We start from the raw sequence: 20,086 nt of genomic DNA, 5'->3' as shown, positions 1-20,086 counted from the left end.
GCATATGAGGGGTGCTTAAAACCTGTGTCAAAGAATAATTTAGAAAAACTTAAACATTATTATTTTTTACTAAAAATGGCAATCCTAAGAAGTTCTCAATTTGTTTCTCTCAAAATTTTGCTTCCTAATCTCTGTCTCATCAACAACTTATAAAGGTCATAAACCTTGCTATTTATCCTTAATTCTATGTTTAAAATATTTTCAATAAAGTAGCGTTCATTTTGAGCATAGTCAACCATCTAATAATTACAAAAAATGCTCAATTCTTTATTGTATATTTTGGGGGAAAATACTTATATCATTCTATAGGATATTTCGCACGGGGCACGCTTTACCTTAATAAGATGTTTTCTTGTATTTGGTGACAAGATAATTAATGACCATGTTTACCCAAAAATTCTACGTGGTGTAAGTTTTTTTTAGATGAAAATTATTAATTTTGATATTTTTTATGGGTCTATCTAATGGGTGGCCATTTGACAGCCGTTAAAATATAGTTCAAGTGTTAAAATTTTTTAAAATAAAGTTAATTAGAAAAAAATATAAATACAATGGAAGGTAATAATTAATAATGTGTACAGTCACAGAATAAATTAGGTGTAATTTATGTGTATTAACAAATATCCATTAGACTTCTATTTAAAAATACTTTTTTTTTTGGATTTTCTTATTTTTCAAAAACAAGTTTTTTCAAATATAATACTATAGTAATATACAAATAAAAATAACTCTCTCAAAAAAAGTTTTTCATATACATTGTTACGGATTTTTCAAAAACACATCCTAAAACAGCTAATCCAAACAAAAGATTATCCGACATATATTGTTATTGTTTACTAAAAAACTATTTAACAATTTTAATTGACTCCAACAAAATAAAAGGAGGAGGAAAGGTCATCTCTTGTTTGTCAAAGGCATGGATTTGCACACTAATGATTATTAAACGCAAAGGAAAGCACAAGGAAATTAACCTTGCTAACCAGTTGGACCCCCACATTATTGGATTCACACGCTTTTCTAAAGTTGGAACTTTACTAATGTGAACCATATTATTTAATACTCCGGATAATTATTATATTTTAACTCTATACTTGACATGTCAAAAAAAGAAAACTCCGGATACTTATTATATTTTAACTCTATACTTTTTTTTTTTTTTTTTCAGTTGGGGGTATCCGGGACCACCCGACTAATCCCACCAACCCCGGGGAGAGCGGGCCCCACCGATCCTCAGGAAAATACCCCAGGCAGCCCAAGCTCGGAATCGAAACCAGGACCGACACCTTAACTAAGGTAGTGAAGTCCGCCCGAGCTGCCCAGAGGGGGCATTTTAACTCTATACTTGACATGTCAAAAAAAGAAAACTCTATGCTTGAAGATTAGACAATTAAGCTCATCAATTTAAACTAAACTTTGCTTTATTCCGTTGTCATTTTCTTACTTTTTCCCTTAGCAACTTGCAATAAAGAATAATGCACGTCTCACGAGTCACGACTTATTACATTTAACATTTTTTTCCCTTTTACTAATACATTTCTCCTCATTCTCGATTGTATGGTGAATCATCCTGTTGACGTCATGGTTGACGTCCGCGAACACACATGACACACTAGAGTATGCGTCTGTTTACTTTTTTTTTTTTAATTTTGAATTACGTTCTCGAGAAATCCGCATGGAAAAAAAAATAAAGTAAACTCTTGTAGTTCAACACCTTTATTGATCAATGGTTTGACTAGCAGGTTCCTAAGTGGAAGTAATTTCAAAAAGTATTTAAATGTGCGGGTATAATTAATATGAGTATATACAATTACATATTAAGTTAGCTAGATATATCCCTCAAAAAAATGTTAGCTATAGGTATAGTTTTTTTTTTTTTGGATAAAATATCATAATTTCATTAAAATCTGCACTAATGGCAGAAATTATATCATCAAACATGCAAAGATATCAAGGAATAGATCTAAAGAAAGGATACTACAAATCTCAAGACAATAAAAATTACACTATAAAACTCCAAATTTTTAAAAAAAAAGAGATAAAATAATTATAGCGTCACAAACAGCTGTACATGCTTCCAATCGTCAAATCTATTGATTAATTGTTTCAAGTCCAGATATTATGGTAAGATCTGCCGAATAGATCCAAGAAATTTCAGATCTGATTATCAAAATCTGGAAAAACTCAGATCTAATAGAAGAAAAATGAAAAAAAAAAAGAGCAAAAATCACACTAGAAATCCCTAGGGGAGAAGAAAACTCTTACTAAAAAATTTAGACGAGAAGAAAACTCTCATTAAATAATCCTAAGGAGACTCTCGTTAGAATATTCTAATAGAGATTTTATTTATACAAATGAAAAGAAACTATAGAGAGGGTTTCTCCCAGAGAAAAAGATCAGAAAAATCTGATCTCCCTCTCATGGAAGAGTTGAAGAGAGTTTTAGTTAGAAAGTTTTCTCTGGAGCTAGGTATAGTTTAAGTATACTAATTGGTATACAGTTTCATCAGTCAATTAATTAAGGACGAGATTCATTAAAATCAAAGGCAATTCCTTCTTCGACCTTTCTCATATTTTTGTTCAAATGTATTACTTGATTAAGGATGAGATCCATTAACTAACATTTTCATCGATCACTGTCCAACTTAAATTGTGACATGCACGTGAAGTCCCTCTCCCTAGACCGTGGAGTGGTGGGATGGTGACTGCCACTCGTATCTCAACCGTTGTTATGGTTCCATGGCTAAACTCTCTCTCTCTCTCTCTCTCGGAGAACCAAGCCAATTTCAGCAGGACCACTTCTGGAAATCCTAGATTGCTTCTGGTACGTAACATTTGATAGCCAAAGGACAATCCAGTTTTGTGGACCAAGAACGGCGGTATACTCCGTAGACATGGCTCGAGGTCTTTGTCTTCCTCTCAAGCAACAAATGTGTCAACTCTTCCATGCAAATAATTCAAGATTCTAGGGATTGAATTTAATCTAAGCTAGCTCTGGTGACTGAGATGCATCTTTTGGATCCATTTATGATTCATGTAATGCAGTTGGGGATCAAATGTGAGCATGGGCGTGGACGTTGTAGATGGTGAGGGGACAGTACCTTACCATTAACAATGCAAATCATGTATGGAAGCGACTGAGAAATTCTTTTGTAGATTAGCCGATTATGGTATCAAAATAAAATGGGATAAATCTACCTTCTCGGAAGGTGATGGGGAATCACATGCATGTGTAAGTAAGTAAGTAGGTCATCATCACGGTTTCTTTATTTGCATGTCTTCACTGTGACAAATATTATTGATTTCATAGGAAGCTATTGAAACGGCATTGATTCCTCTTACACTATCGTTGTGAAAAATACGCATATCGATCGACGGTATAAGCTAGAAATCATTGCATCAAACGTCCATTCATCTGTTATAAATTATGACTTGTTAAGGACCAGAAAAAATCCCGAGGAATAATTTGATTTGTTATCGTCCTTAAAACTTTATTGGTAGAAGATGATAGTTGCATGCATTGATGTTGAAACTTTTGTAATTTATATCTATATTTATATTTGAAAACTTTCACGATTTTATATATATATATATATATATATATATATATATATATATGAAAACTTTCATGGTTGTGGCCCTTCATTAGCAAGCAAATTATTCATACCGTGAAGCCCTGGATAGCGAGTAAGAATATGAAGGGTCTGAATTAAATAATAAAGGACGAGAGCATAGGCAATTTGGAGAAACCAATTTAAGCACTCTATTCGTTTTTTCCTTATATCTCATCCTTTTTATTTTATTTTTTTTGTTTAACTATACAATTTACATTAGATTTCTGAGTCTACCAAATCTGATATTCCAGTTTACTTTTGCCCCGGTAATGTGACATGCTAAACAAAATTCGTATCCAAGAGAAGTGCAATGTTACATCAAGTAACTACCACATATTTATTGTGTAATGATTACAATAAAAACAAAATAAAATGTACGCCATCACAAAGCATGAAACTTTAGTCGCTGGAACGTTGGATTCCATAGACTTTGTGTTTATGGCATCTGATAATGGCGGTCATTATCTGATGTAAGATGTTGGCTCCAATTTTCAGCAGAGGGATAATGGAGAACAAATACCTTTTCATCCTTTCGAAAAGGAGACTCGCGTACACTTTCCTGTTGGAGGGTTTGGCCTGTGGAAGACCGAGGTCTTGGTCCTCCTCTTCGTTTCTCTCTTTTTTTCACAACCAGTAAAAAGAGGAGAGAGTAAAAGAGCATGAAATTTCTCATTATACGTGGGTCATTGTTGGCATATTAAATCAAGGGAAAATCGTTCAAAAAATCCCTCACATTTTATAAAATGACTTTTCACTTTTAAAAGTATACTTTTACGTCCCTTATAAATTTATATTGGTTAAAATTGGTCCTATCTAGGTTTCCGACTAGTTTTTGATCGGAATCCACCATGTGCCTTGCTTGTAATCATTTTTAAAGGGCAAAATTGTCAAATCAAAGTTTACATAACCCGATCCATAGTCTCTCACATTTCACAAAATGAATTATTTTGTCCCTCACATTTCACAAAATAAATTTTTTTCGTCCCTCATATTTTACAAAATAAATTTTTTCATCCTTCATTGATCATGTGTATGAATAACTTTTTTTTAATATATCTATTTGATTTCACCTGAACGTACTATTCAAGTGAAATTAAAATAGATATATACAAGGGTTTAAAAAAAATTGTTAGTTTTTTACTCATGTTCATTCCTTTTACTTGAAAATTGAAAATAAAGAAGATATTTAATTCTAAACATTGTCAAGCATTTATATCGAATTAAATTTGGACAGAAAAAATAAGCAAAGGAAAAGTATGACAAAATGAAGTAAGTGATTTACACTTTTAAATTTTAAGATAATCATAAGGTAAGAAATTCAACTGTTGGTCTTAAAGGTAGCGAGTAAAAATTTCAGATTTAAATTGTAATTTGTTAGCATGACTATAAAATTCGAATTAACATTGATTAATTAGATGGTCTTATTGTACAACTTAATAAATGAATTATTACCAAAATAGAAAAAGTTACAAATATTAAATAAATTTACATGGTGAAATCAAATATAAATATATATGGGTTTAAAACAAAATTATTAGATTTAAACCCATGTATATATATATTGAATAGCATATGCACAACTACAATTAATCTGTTTAAGTGAAATAAAATAGAGATATATTACATACTATTCATATTGTTCAGGTGAAATCAAATAGATATGTACATGAATTAAAAAAAAACTATTTGTATACGTAGTCAATAAGAGATGAAAAAATTCATTTTGTAAAATGTGAGAGATGAAAAATTTATTTTGTGAATGTGAGGGACGAAACAATTCATTTTGTGAAATATAAGGGATTATAGATGGTTTATGTAAATTTTGATTTGACAATTTTACCCCTAAAAAATAATCACATGTGAGGCACGTGATGAATTCCGACAAAAAATTAGTTGAAAACCTAGGTAGGGACCAAATTTGACCAATATGAATTTGTAAGGGACGTAAAATTATACTTTTAAAATTGAGGGACAAAAAAATCATTTTACAAAATGTGAGGGATGTTTTGAACGATTTTTCCTTAAATCAATGGTAAAAATAGAAATTTTCATATAATTATTTAGCAGCGTTTTAATCAACTTAATGTTTTAGTAATTCTATTTGAATCAATTTATGGTGGTTTTATTATTCAAAAATTAGTGTTTTATTGAAAAATTTTCTTGTGGTGTGAGACATGTTTATAAAGTCATCTAATTTATAAATAGAGAGTCATATTATTGTGATTAGTTGAAAAGAGTGAAATTTGAGAGTCTTATTATTATATGTGATTAATAATATATTATTGATATATATTCCTTTTTTTCCCGCACATACTTGTGCGTGTGTAAATTGTCTCCTCATATATATTGGTTCTATGAAATATATCTCCTATAGTTTTCATTAGAATTTTTTTGGGTTCTAGAGTCATGTTGGAGAGTCTTGCTTAGCTATTTTGGCATGTAAAATAATTCCAGTACTATTTGAGCACATTTAACATGTTTATCTCATCTGTTAGCAGCATTGAATGAAGCATCACCAAGTAAAATAATTCGATCGTCGTGTAAAATTCTGATCATGTTGTCAATTGCGCAAATTCCATCCATCCATTCCCATTTTAATTACCAGTGCTAAAAAGCTTCCTTCTAGATAAACACTCTCTTAGTGGGCATTGTTCTGGACGCACGTGATTGGTGCATAAATGATAAAACCCGTCAATTACCAACTCCAACCCGCCACCCCCCAGGCCCCAGCCAGAAATTACCAAAATCATATAAGGTTCAACTGACCCATTCTAGCCCGACCCAATCAACCAAAATAGACCAACCAAATTCCATGTTCTCACGTCCTTGTTTTATAAACCGTCCGTCTTCATACGTTCATACTCAAAAAAGGCTGCAAATACATAGTTAAAACATATATCAACGCATGATACTCGAGCGGCTGGCACCTGGTAAACCGTCCTTAAAAAGTCGATCAAAAACAAGATGTCAAACTTGAGAAAGACAAAACTTTGCAGGAATTTTGTCAATCGTAGGTTTTCATCCTTGAAAAGTCAAGAAAATGTTGCTAAACGGTGGAAAGACAAATGCTGCTACCTGTATGTTTTCTAGAGTCTCCATTTAAAAAAAAAAAAAAAAAAAAAAAAAAAAATTCAACCACTCCCACTTTAAAGGAGATTCTGTTTATTAAACCACGTTTTCCTCATGTAAAGAGATTTTTTTTTTTTTTTCAAAAAAAAGAGTGAGTTCCTACAAGAGCTGCATGAAACACATTCTTGTGATTGTCTAGCATGAACAGAAACTTGTGATGGTCTCTAATAAGTGAAAGCGGCGGAGATTTTTAATTGAGAATTTCTCGTGTTATTATTATTCATATGTAGCTGCTCCAATAAAAAAAAATGAAAATGATCGATGTAATACTATATATATATATATGATCCATAGCTTAATTTGAACTTAATAAGCTAGCAAGTTAGAACAGATGAGCTCGGCATTGCCCTTTAGTGTCTAATTTCCTTATATTATATAAGATTGAGTTTTGGTCAAAGATAGGTTGAATTTCAACCGCATAGGTGGGGGCTTTCTAGGAATGTGAAATGTTGTGTATTAGTTTAAAAGTTTTAGGTACAAGTTAAGGAAGCAAGTATTTGGGTATGTTTACTGAAGTGACCCCATTTTAATACATTTAAAGTTGTTATTGATGAGCCATCTGGGTATTGATGGAATGTGTAATTAATGTGCAACCGTTTTTGTATTTTGTACAACCCATATATGCTTGTGTGTTGGTGTAAATACCAAAATATCCCTTAGCATTATATAAGATTGAGTTTCGGTCAAAGATAGGTTGAATTTCAACCGCATAGGTGGGGGCTTTCTAGGAATGTGAAATGTTGTGTATTAGTTTAAAAGTTTTAGGTACAAGTTAAGGAAGCAAGTATTTGGGTATGTTTACTGAAGTGACCCCATTTTAATACATTTAAAGTTGTTATTGATGAGCCATCTGGGTATTGATGGAATGTGTAATTAATGTGCAACCGTTTTTGTATTTTGTACAACCCATATATGCTTGTGTGTTGGTGTAAATACCAAAATATCCCTTAGCATTATATAAGATTGAGTTTCGGTCAAAGATAGGTTGAATTTCAACCGCATAGGTGGGGGCTTTCTAGGAATGTGAAATGTTGTGTATTAGTTTAAAAGTTTTAGGTACAAGTTAAGGAAGCAAGTATTTGGGTATGTTTACTGAAGTGACCCCATTTTAATACATTTAAAGTTGTTATTAATGAGCCATCTGGGTATTGATGGAATGTGTAATTAATGTGCAACCGTTTTTGTATTTTGTACAACCCATATATGCTTGTGTGTTGGTGTAAATACCAAAATATCCCTTAGCTACCAATAATTCCCCTTTTTAGCCGCAGATAACCGTTTGAGATGTTGCTTTGTCTGAAACGTTTGAATAACAATTGGATTTAGGAAATGAGCCAACGATTTCTCTATCAATGGTAGGAACCCATTTCTCTATCATTTATAATCTGCAGTTATGAGTCACAAACGTTGGTCAATTTATCCCCTTTCAACTTCAGGAGTTAAGTTTTCCCTTTTTGCCTTTGTCTACAATGATTTGCCTCATCGTTTTCTCTTCCATTCGAGCTCAACTCTGAAATTACCTATTATTTCGTCATTAATTACATCCAATTCAATTGTCCAACTGTTGGTATGTTAATGCCTAAATGGTTGATTATCAGTTTCTCCCTGTTTACATTTTAGGATTAGGATAATTCTACCTGGCTTCATACTAATCAGCTCAAAATGCTCTTCAGTCCCAGCTACTCCTGGTGGTTTAGCGTGAGGTTAGATTTCACCCCCCCTAATTTTTCAGTTCCTCCCTTAATTTTGTTGGTGTGTTCTTAGTACCTACAATTAGCAACTCTTATCGCATTGCCTAACTTCAATTGGTTTGGGTTAGTTATAATCTTATAGGTTTGGAGCAACAACAAGTAAGAGCACTCGGTGGGGATTCTGGAATAAGGTTAGCTTTCTGTGTTGCTCTGCCTTTCTGCATTATCAACGACCTTCAATTTGACACAATTTTATTGTAACGCTGTGTGAATTGATTGATTATATCGTTTATTTTTTCATACTAAGTTTTATTTCTTCTCACAATGTACTATTGCAAAAAAACCTCCTTCCCCATAGGCACCAAACACCCGCGCGATGCGCGGGCACTCCCCCCAGTATAAACCATTTCAAAGAAGTAAAGGAAAATTGATTAAATTAAGTAATGATTTCATATAGTATTGGAATACAGGAAAATTTGTACATAAGAGTTCATTAAACTTCATTCATTATGGCAAGGATGGTTTTAATTATTAATTAGATTAATTAACACATTAATTTCTGCCATAAATACAAACATTAGCATTACTTTCCAATCTATATATAGAGAGATGATAATACTATGATTTATTAAAAAAAAAAAAAGAAGAAGCAAGAAGAAAGAAGAAAGTCGCATCGCCGCGTTCTTCTGCTGTTGGATTCCAGTGTAGTGTAGGCAACTTAATTTGCTAGTTGCAAGTAAACCAAATACGCTGGGAACTGAACGACAAACCTCGTTTTCAAGTTTTTCCTACCTTAGAACACGCTATGGTTGACACCACCAACATCTCTCTCCAACTGATCTCCGACGATCGCTCACGTGCACGTTTCAGACCACAATTTCTATCTCATTGGCGCTTTCCTATTATCTAAATCTAAACCAAAATAGTCTCTTGACTTAAAATCACCACCGAAACAGAATATAACAACCTCGTAAGCCTCACGCGTCCCTTTTAACCTTATTGGTAAATTCAGGGAAAAAAAAAAAAAAGAAACTCTCCAATTGCTTGCATCTGATTAATTAATTACGCCTCTTCCATCTATATAAACCTAGCTAGAGAATTATTAGCATTTTCTTTAACCAATATCACTCATTCTGGTAAAATTTTCTCTAACAAACCCTTCTTGGCAGATCATGAGCCCTGCACATTTCAGCGACCAGCATGCAAAGAAAGAAATGATAGCTTTGTCTCCATTGAAGATCAACAGGGATTCTCATTTCATCAAGAAATCATCACCTTCTTCGTCTTCATCTTCTTCGTCCTCCTCGCTAGTGAATGGTGTCGCCAACGCGACCAACAAGCCTGCTCAGCAGCGTCACCCCGTCATTATCTACACGCATTCTCCGAAAGTCATACACACGCATCCCAAGGATTTCATGGCATTGGTGCAAAAGCTCACCGGCCTTTCGCGGTCGTCGGAGGACGATCAAATTATTAGCCCCGCTCCTCCTCCTCCTGAAACCAAGGTCGAACCGAATTTTCAGGATGATTTTACGGACGATAATAATAATAAGAATATGATGGTGAACGACAATAAAGGTGGGACGATGAATGATGATAATGAATCAACTTCGGTGGTGACGGATGAGATTGAAAATAATGGGAGCAGTGGTACCACGGCAGGGGACATTGGTCAGGTTAATTCATCGTGTTTTGTTACACCACCACCACCCATTTTTGATCCGCCAAATCCTTGCTTCAACAATATTCCGTTTTTCAATCCAAATCCGGCTACGGATTTCTTTTGTACAGCTCAACCGTTTTATAATTATTCGGATTCCTTATTTTTTATGCCTAACATAAGAAGCTCCTTATCATCTGCGACGTTGGATGGCATGAAAGAGCTACCAGATTTTTGAAACTCTTTCCCCATTTGCATTTTGTGCTTAGAATACCGTTTTTTGTTTTTTAAATCTTTTTTGGTGCTTAGAATATCTTTTTTTTTTTGGTTTTTTAATCTTTTTTGGTAAGAATAGTTTGTTGCCATTTTGTTTTTCCTTATCTTGTTAGGATGTTAGGTAACTTTGACGACAAATCAATGATTTGATTAAGTTTTCCGGGTTTCTACTCTGTGAACTCGAGATGTTAGATAAAAAGTGAGTAATGATTCCATTTTTATATTCTTTTTGTAATGAAGAGATTCCGCAATTATCTACAAAATTACAGTTCTTTGATCTTTTTCCTGTTTTTTCTTGGAATAGCAAGTAAAAAAAAATCGCAATTCATTGGCACATTTTTTAATTGTTACTACATACAGGAAGCCAAGTAAGTAGTTTTTTTTTTTTGGGGCATTCGAGAGTTCAAACTCAAAATTTTTTGACGTGGTAGACATTAAAAAGAATATAATAGTTATTTTCATCAGGAATTTATTTGCCATTGCATTACTTAATTGCATATTGAAATACATAACCCAAACAACATTGAGCAAAATCATAACCAAGAAAAAGAGGAGTTTGTATGGGCAACACCGGTACGTGGCCGTTTATGTCAACTTGGAGGCTCTATAAGCATTAAAACAGTGGCTGCTGTTTGCCTAGATGGTCTGCTAACCGGTTGCATATTTGTTGGTTGTCTATAATACCCTGATTATAACATGATGTTTGACAGCAAGGCCCTTTTATTCTGTCAATGCCCTTAGCAACAAAGAACTAGGGTGTATAAATTGTTATAGAACCAATTAATTCTAGAGTAGTTGACGACTAATAGAGATTTAAAACTCTACTTGGATGTAGGTTAAGAGATCAAATCCCCTTGCCTACATTATGGATGTAGATGGGAGTGTTTTTCAAATACAATAAAATTTTTTAAAAAGTACTCTAAAAGGTAATCTAAAAATTAGTTTAAATTTTTTTAAAATTTTAAAAAATATCTCAAAATGTATTCTATAAACTCTTCTACTCTTAAATATTCCAAAATAATTTCTAAAAATATCCCAAAATATACTTTAAAAACTCTGCTACAACAAAATTTTTTAAAAATACTCCGAAAAATAGCTAATCCAAACAGTGACCGACTTTTCCCTTCCGGATTTTTTTTTCGAGTCTCTTTTGAGATTTTGACCACTAAAAGCATGATAGTGGCGCCTTCTTCTTGCCGGTTACCGCTGCAACCGATAGACTGGAGGGATATTCCATCCGGCGGTGGAAGTGGTGGGGCTAAAGAATGATTTGATTAAGTTTTCTGGTTTCTACTATGCGAACTCGAGATATTAGATAAAAAGTGTTCGTGATGGTTCCATTTTTGTATTTTTTTGGTAACGAAGAGATTTCGCAGTTATCTACAAAATTACATTGTATAATCATTTGTATGATGTTGGTTCCCAACAATCCTTCGGTGTCTGATCCCCTCAAGCTATGTCATCATAATTAATTGATGTGTCTTTTGTTCATTAATCACTGGCGTTTTTCGTTCAGGCATTCAACTTCTTTGGCTAAGCATTATTCTAAGACACCCTTAACTAACAGAACCAATCTGGTAATCTGTTAATTTGACAGACGTACAACTTAAATGGTTACCTATACAAAGTTCCGATAATTAAATTAACCAAATAATCGGTCCAATGATAAATGAGAATCAAGCTTTGAGAATATATTCTTGTTTGATTCCCAGATTAACTTTAGCCAATTGATAAACCTAATTACAGCATCAGCAGACAAAACAAATTACCATGGCAAACAAATTTACTTTTATATCTTTTTCTTCTTGTACACCTTTACAGTCCGAGAGATGTTCTCGGGACATGGCAACAAACAATCAGATTAATGCTAACTATATATACAAACTCTATTTTACTTCTTCTTTTTGTCTTCTTTAGATCTTTCAAGAAGTACAGGAGCAGCTGGTATGCTGAACCACCATTCTCTGAATCTTCTTGCCCATCTTTCTGTGCTAGCTTTTCGAAGAGGTGAATATCTTGTAAAGAGTTCCAGAAAGGCCAGCAATACTATATATTTAGCGGGTAAGAGTGCTAGCAGTAGAGCCATGACAACTAGAGCACCCGCAAATTTCTCACTTGCCTGTACAGTCAGAACAAATTCTACAAATTTAGCACAGCAAACTGTGTTACCTGAAGAAGTCAAGTATCAATAACAAGATGTTCCACAAAAATGCATAACGTAAACTCGAGGTCCAAGATGATGATACATTCATGCAAAGATTGAGGAAATTGGCCAGGGAAATTACTACCGGGCTACAGAAGCATTCGTGATTTTCTTATGTGATGAAATGTATGAAATAAAAGGAGGGCTGGGCGGTGATAAGCACTTGGTGGAGATGAGAATTTTTTTTTTTCTTTTTTTTACTAGCAGTTAAAAGCCAGACCTGTGGAAAAATGGACAAAACCAAGCCGCGTATCTTAAGAAGAACAACATTCCCATCCTGGATCAGCTCTTCTACTTGTGATACGGCGTTCTGAACAGCCAAAAGCTGCTCCATGGCATTTTTTGCAGGTGGAGCTATTATCCTGAGTTCATCGGTTGGCCTGCCTCGGCTAAACCAGTGAGTTAGTACCAAAAAAACTGCCAAAAAGATGAGTAGTAATGCAAACATATAGCCCAGCCATCCCCTGCAAAAGAATTATTTAAAGTCGATCAGATTGAGTACTCTTTATTTTTTTTTTCAAGAAAATGTCCATGCCCATATGCCTAGTGCAAGGAAAGACTACAAGAGGCTTCATTGAATGTTATGATGTAAAAGCTTCATTTTTCATTAAAAGCAATTACCTAAGAATTGGTTAACTTAAGTTTCAAAATGAAATTAGAAGCTTAAAGAAAAATCATTTAACTCTGTGAAGCAAAAGCTTATAGGGAACATAGACATGGATAAAATCCCTCAATTTGGTTTTTGCAGCAAGAAGAAAGGCCTTCGACAAAAAGTTTTAAAGAAACCAAGGTGAAAAACAAGCTAAACGCTTCAACCATAGGGAGACTTCACCACTAGGCACCAGGAAATGTGTCTAAAATACTCCTTACCGGCAAATAATATATGCAAAAGCCATACAGAATGCCATTGATTTCAAAGGGTCTTCCCAGTATGCCAAAGACTGAAGCCAATTTGCAAATTCCACAATAGGAAATAGCAACTCCTGCATGGAAGTGTAATACCACATTATAGGTTGAAAAAAAAAACTCTGCAAACAGAAGAAAAAATAAAAGATAACAGCAACTTCTCAGCTAAATACGCACATATGTCCTAATCATTCCAGTTAGGAAATTCATTTGTGAAACAGGCAAGAACTAGATTCTCCAACAAGGATTTGAGTCATTTTGAGCATGCTTTTCCAAGCAGTTGAGAACACCTTTTATCCCTTTCCCATGCTTGGAAACAACACCTTTTATCCCTTTCCTATGAAATAATAAACAAAATTGACACAAGAATGCACCATATATTAGAAATACCATCATGACTGCCAAGTTGGTGTCGATTCCGTCAACTCTAACTCCATCAACAGTAGCTTGTGCTTGTACCACTTTTTTGTAGCTGCTTCTAGATTCCATTACTGCTTTCTCCAATGGAGTGGTTTCACCTACTGCAATTTCACCAACAAGAAGTCCTGCTGGACTAGGAACAGTAGAACCTGTTCCAAACATAAAGTCCAGTGTATTAGCCATGGTCGAAGCTGAAGCAGAGTACATTCCACCTCTAGGACTACCAGAGTTAATTCGATCTAGTTCCCTCATGGTTGACATGTTAGCAAGAGTTTCCAGTATGAGGTCCCGCCCAGGGAGTTGATCGCATATGTTGAACATGAGAAGGGTATCGAAACAAAGAGGGATAGTTGAACTCATTTCTTTCAGGGCTTGTACTCGCAGGATTCCAAATACAGCTTTCAGAAGAGCTTCATCCCGCTGAATTCCAGTGATTTGGAATTTGTGGATAAACCTTTGGACATAGAGAACTTCTCGAATAATGGCAAGCCAGTAATCACGCCGTGTATGTCCCTTAAGCTCAGGAAACTCCATAATAACTGGTTCTGATCTACAATAGAAAATTCAAATGCTTTCAAAAGCGTCCCCAAAAAATAAGAATATTTATAAAAATACGAGAGTGAAAAAAATTCTGTACTCTTTTCCTAAATCAATAAACACATGAAAGCTTCATTCGAAAGGTACATAAAAACATCAAATCTCCACTGCTTTACATGAAAGTTGACTTGTACAACACTGCCTTGTCGAAGAGTCGGGTTCCCAATGGTCCTGTAAGCTCAGGTCTAACAACCTGGTTTAAATCATCAGATAGATCATATACTTTTGCCTTATCATAAGAGACAACACGAAGAGCTTCAAAGTAGAGAGCCTGATCGGTCAGAGTTAATCGACCTGCAATCACAAGTATTTGCCCAGCATACTTAAACAACTTGATCTAGTCACACTGATGCAATAGTTTCCCCATACCCCAAAATATGTCTCATGCTAATAAAATATATTTAATTGATGGACCGCAGGTCTTGAACATTCAAACTATAGCATGGGCTAATGACATACCAGGCCATGCGGAAATTCCCACATGTTCAAGAACTGGTTGCCCTGTCACTGTGCCATCCACGTCCAGGATCTTCTCACCTCTAGCAGATCGTACGGCAGAAAGGAGTGAGGACTCAGATTGGGTTTTTAATTTTCTTACTGCCCTGCAGGCAGAAACCTCTCAGGTATAGGATTTGAAATAGCTTCACCTACCATGGATTTACAATGCCACATAATGGGAGAATAATGGATTGACTAGAAAATTTCCATTTGCATGTATAGAACTTCAAAGCTTTCACCACTACTGGAAGACAGAGTAAATTTTCTGTCCTTTTAAATTTCAACTTGATCAGACTACTACAATCTTTGCTGAAGGCAATAATGATAAAATTGCACCTACCTCACAATTCTGCTCTAATTCTCAGAATGAAAATTGCCTAGAAGTTCATATGTATCCCATTATGCTAAGCAGGCAAGTGGAGGAAAAACAAACTCAGTAAGGTAAGCTATGAAATAATGGTTCAAGTTTGTGGGGCCAATTACAGGCCGACTACAATACCTTCAAGAGAAGAAACTTTTAGGCAATAAAGTATGCTCTGGTAGGCTCTCACAAATAACTTCCAGGAAGGAGTTAATGCACTTTGTAAGTGGCTTTCTAATGACAAATGATGATACAAGAGTGATAGAGACATGTCAGCAGTTGATGTAAGAGTAAAGAAAAAAGAAAGAAACAGAAGAGAGCACCTGATTCATGAAAGCATTATGAAAAATACTCAAATATTAAGTCCAATCTGTATAACAATAACCTAGACATGGATGAGAGGTGCTTGGAACGATATACTTTGTTAAGCTTGTGAGCTTGAATATGACTAGACATACAAAATTTTCAACATTAATCTCCCTGCTAGATATGTAGTTCTCTGCTATAAATTCAACAAAAAATCAATCAGACAAGTTCGATGCTTAGGAAGTACATCATAGAACCATAATGACGATTACACACATATAAGATGGTTTCTGATAACCACAACATACAATCAACTGGTAACCTATTTCTCGACCAATCAATTTTTTGCAACTAAACTAACCCTAATCCCCAGCAAAATAGGCCAAGATAATGTCAGATGAAATTCAAATGCATCACTCTAAAATTTCCACCAATAGAGAGAGATATAGAGAGAGGGAGAGTCAGTGTGTGTGTGTGTGAGAGAGAGAGAGAGAGAGAAAGAGAGAGAGACTCTAGACAACTGATTCAGGTTAAACTTTCATTTCCATCATCATTGTGTTAATGAACATATGATTATCACAAAGGCAGACCAATACCTTGCCAATGCACCTAGGTACTTATCATAGACCGAGAAATGCAGCCTACCACCACTTGAGGCAGTAAGCACTTGAAAAAGCTTATGACTAACAATGACATCGGCAATGATGGGGACTGCAGGAGCAATTCGAGAAAAAGCCTCCAAGGCTACTGAAACATCCTCATCCATCTGCAATAGAATTTCTTTTGTGAACAAAAATGACAGGGCCTATGCCTAACGAATTTCACATAAGGACAAAACCTACAATAACACGTAGACCCCTTCTTCTCATTGAACAGACTGTATTTGAGATTCTAGGAATTCATGGATATGTACATACGCTGTAATGATAGAAATAACAAATTATAGAAGGTATCACCCAGTAAATAGTCCTAGAGATACACAAGATAACTTGTACAGTATGCTCACATTAAGAACTGGTTGGCTGCCAGCTGCAGGAATCTCCCATGCAACCATCATATCAAATGTAAGTCGGCGAAATTTTTTGTCTTCCAAATAACCAGCAACTTGAGTGGACAAGGCAAGAGCCCTGAAGCTACTGTACTCCAAAAAGTTACGTGCATACTGAGATGGATGTTTTAAAGCACCAGAAGCCACTTCATCAAAATTTTCTTTGAGCTGCTCCATAGCAACACCAAGGATTCTACATCATTCACATTTGTTGTTTCAAGAAACAGAAATGAGAGTTACTAAGGAGATAGATTAAAGAAGCCATAACGAAAGTCGGTACAAAATTTTATTCTGGACTCAAGTATAGCCAATTTCAAGAAAAAAAATTCACCACACTGTGCGACTAGCAAACTTAGGGGTTCGGTCCCAGGGAAAAATGCAAGAATTTCACTAGCTGTAAGACGATTCTGGCTATAGTGACTTGCTAATTACAAGAATGACATAAAGCACAATTTTGTCTTCCTCGATACACGTAGAAATAGTAAACTTTTGCAGTCAAATTTGAAGCAAGAAAAAGAAACATAAGACTTAAGCTTACTTTGAGCATCTACGGACCACCACATTTGCCACAGGAGAGAGGTCTGGCAACCAATTCTTCCCCGCTGATGGAGACCGTCCCATCTCCTCAATCGCTTCATCATATGCACTCCGGGTTCTTGTTAACCATTTGAAGGAGCCCTCCTTCACCAGACCCTCAAGCATGTTTCGGGTTTTGTTAGCCACAGCCATCCCCAAAACATCCCCTTTGTCAGCATCAAACTGCATTAAAACTAGGCCTGCCCAATCACGGAATCAACATCTCTTATCGTCCCATTTCAGAATGCAACTTAAATAATCCACGTTAACCACTTTCTGAGGAAATTATCCAAGAGAACGAAAAAAAGCCATTTTATCAAAATCCTTCCAGAAACCTCAATAATCGCAAAAACTTCAGCACCAAGCAACCAAGATATTGTTTTTCCAATAAATATGAATCAAGAAAGCTTCCCTAAATCATAACTCCAGCTCGCCACTTACTTTATTAATGATTATACCACATCAAAGCCGCAATTTGTCAAATAAAAACTGTCATGAATTCCCTCAACACATGTTGAACTTTTCATAAGCGTCGGCATAGAAATGAGAACAATTTATAAACAAAATTAGAGTGATCTGCATCAAATTAATCACTAAATAAATTGTAGTAAAGACGATCAAGATGAACTTACCTGAACAAAGAAGTGAAAATGAGAGAACCCTTTCAATATTGCTAGCTTTTCCTGGGAGTTGGACTGGATCAGAAAGAGTTAAGATGTTTTATGATTAACCCAGGTCGGCCGTTTGCGTAAAGTTTCGATCTTGGGCAGCAAAGTTCAGATTCTGTCGTCTTATGAGAGGCTAGGAACTTGGGACTAAATCCGAGTTTTTTTTTTAATATTATTTTTTTGGGTCGGGGAAGTTAGGTGAATCTTTAAGAAAAACGAAAAACGGTCCGAAGAGGGGATAATCGGTGAGAACCGCGGCTACTCGAAGCGGTGCATCCCATGTTACGTCTAGAGGTGTAAAGTCGAGTTAAATTTTGGTTTAATCGAGCCGAACCTTCAGTTAATTTTATGAAACTCAAATTCAACGAACTCAAAATATCAAATTCGAGCTCGAGTTTAAAATATAATAATTATTTTACTTTTAAAAAATAATTATTATTATTATTTTAAAAAATAAAAAATAATTATTTTATTTTTAAAAATGAATAAAATAATAATTTTTTTAATAAATAATAAAATATTAGGAATATATATATATATGTAATTTTACTATTAAAGTAAAAAAATAAAAAATAAAAAAATATATATAATCGAGCTCGCGAGTCCTAACGAGTTTAATGTTTTTGAACCCGAACTCGAACTCGATATTGACCGAACTCGAGTCGAGTTCATATTCAAGCCGCTCGTGAACAACCCTAGTTACGTCTCTACTTGATGCAGTGTGCTAATGTAACGCCCTTGTCTATGCTACACGTTAATGTCAATTTTAATGAAGATAATGGAAAATGTTATCCAAAAAAAAATGCAGGAGATGAAGAGAAATTATTTTGTTTTATGGTTTTAAATTAGATCCACAATCTAAGAAAAAAATAAAATAGCTAGCCCATTATTCTGCCCTCTTTTGTAATTATAAATTATTAGAAGATTATAATTGCAGAAATGGGAGTGAAATAGATTTTAGTTCCTTCAAAAAAAAAAATTAGTTTTTAACAAAATATTCATTAGTCCAAACTCTTGTTAAGATTCAACTATGAAAATTTGGGTTTTGAAAGGCTTTATCGATCTTCTATAAGGTTCAAGTAATCTTGAGGTGTCTGGTTTGATTTTTTAATGCTCCCTCCCCATATTTTTTTTTTTTGGTCAAAATGTCACTAGCTTTAGTATTAATTAATGTTATGCCTCCCCATTTTTTTCTTCACTTTGTAAGTTTTGAAGTTTTCCTCTCTCATGAATAATAATAATAATAATAAGTATCAAGATTAGAGAGTCCTGAAAAAGAGGAAAAAGAAAATGAAAGAGCACATGAGATTTTAGTTTCATTTTTGGTTGCAAAAAATTTTGGATGGTTATCGCTATTTCCACTTATGGCCCAACACATGCCCGGACCAAAGTATAATGCTTATGATTCTAATTGTGATTTTTGAGTTATGAAACCTGGATCAATATCATAGTATTTTTGGATTAAGTTTCGGGTGGTTTACATGATGATCTGTGTTTATCGCTCTCAAAGGCTCAACTAATAAGAAAACAACTTTGCTTTCCTAGTATTTTTTTTTTTTGGTTGATTCTCATTCTCTACCCTAAAAAAAAAAAGAAAAAAAAAAATCAATCTTTCGTTTGCATTGTGGTTCGAGAGCAATGAATTATTATCATATTGTACCATATCTATAATTGGATGATTCGCTCACTAATACAACCAGTATTGAAAAAGGAGCAAAAGTTTGTAAAATTTATAATCGAGTCAAATTGAGTTCTAGTAGCGCGGTTTACTCGAGTAAAGATACCTAAATTTGAGCTTGATCAAATCGAAGGCATATCCCTATATGTACTTGCGTTAATGATAAAAGCCATCAAGAGATTGCAATATTGCTACAAGACCCGGTGGTAAAATGTTCAAAACAAAAGTTAAATAAGAATATTCACAAACTTTCAAACATTAGGGGTGCAAAGTAGAATTAATCCAAAACTATAATATAATTAATAAAAATGCAGATAACCCCTTACATTTTATTATTGGTATTCAAACACCCAACCCAATGGAAATTGAAAGAACGTGCCGGTGCCCTGTGTATACACGATGACTCTCAGCAACCAATGGCCTGCTTCTTCAGCTAACAAGAACTGAAAAGCTGTAAAA

General features: G+C 34.5%; 2 protein-coding genes across 2 annotated transcripts; one reads left to right on the top strand and one right to left on the bottom strand.

Annotated features, from left to right (window-relative positions):
• The first annotated feature begins 9,602 nt into the window (after positions 1-9,602).
• Positions 9,603-10,328, top strand: LOC113767984 (VQ motif-containing protein 20). The gene has a single exon (XM_027312193.1). The coding sequence runs from the start codon at positions 9,603-9,605 to the stop codon at positions 10,326-10,328; it is 726 nt and encodes a 241-aa protein (XP_027167994.1).
• A 1,803-nt stretch (positions 10,329-12,131) lies between these two features.
• LOC113769584 lies at positions 12,132-18,091 on the bottom strand. Its single transcript, XM_027314081.1, has 10 exons — positions 17,914-18,091; positions 17,244-17,481; positions 16,664-16,898; positions 16,254-16,423; positions 14,952-15,094; positions 14,609-14,786; positions 13,866-14,445; positions 13,440-13,552; positions 12,790-13,033; positions 12,132-12,485 (listed from the first exon to the last, which is right to left on the bottom strand). Exons 2-10 carry the CDS (start codon positions 17,468-17,470, stop codon positions 12,258-12,260), a joined length of 2,118 nt encoding a protein of 705 aa, XP_027169882.1. The 5' UTR covers positions 17,471-17,481; positions 17,914-18,091; the 3' UTR covers positions 12,132-12,257.
• Positions 18,092-20,086: the final 1,995 nt, after the last annotated feature.

This window comes from Coffea eugenioides, chromosome 4 (assembly GCF_003713205.1).
Source record: "Coffea eugenioides isolate CCC68of chromosome 4, Ceug_1.0, whole genome shotgun sequence".
Lineage (NCBI taxonomy): Eukaryota > Viridiplantae > Streptophyta > Magnoliopsida > Gentianales > Rubiaceae > Coffea > Coffea eugenioides.
Note: the sequence above shows the minus strand (reverse complement) of the source record. Positions and strands in the feature narration are given on the sequence as shown.

Bases quoted from the DNA above. Each gene is read 5' to 3' on its own strand.
- LOC113767984 (XM_027312193.1), top strand. From the start codon at position 9,603: ATGAGCCCTGCACATTTCAGCGACCAGCATGCAAAGAAAGAAATGATA.
- LOC113769584 (XM_027314081.1), bottom strand. From the start codon at position 17,470: ATGCAGTTTGATGCTGACAAAGGGGATGTTTTGGGGATGGCTGTGGCT. The intron at 14,446-14,608 runs GTAAAGCAGTGG...TTTCTATTGTAG, and splicing joins TTGTACAAGTCAACTTTCAT to ATCAGAACCAGTTATTATGG. The intron at 12,486-12,789 runs GTCTGGCTTTTA...CTGACTGTACAG, and splicing joins TTTTGTCCATTTTTCCACAG to GCAAGTGAGAAATTTGCGGG.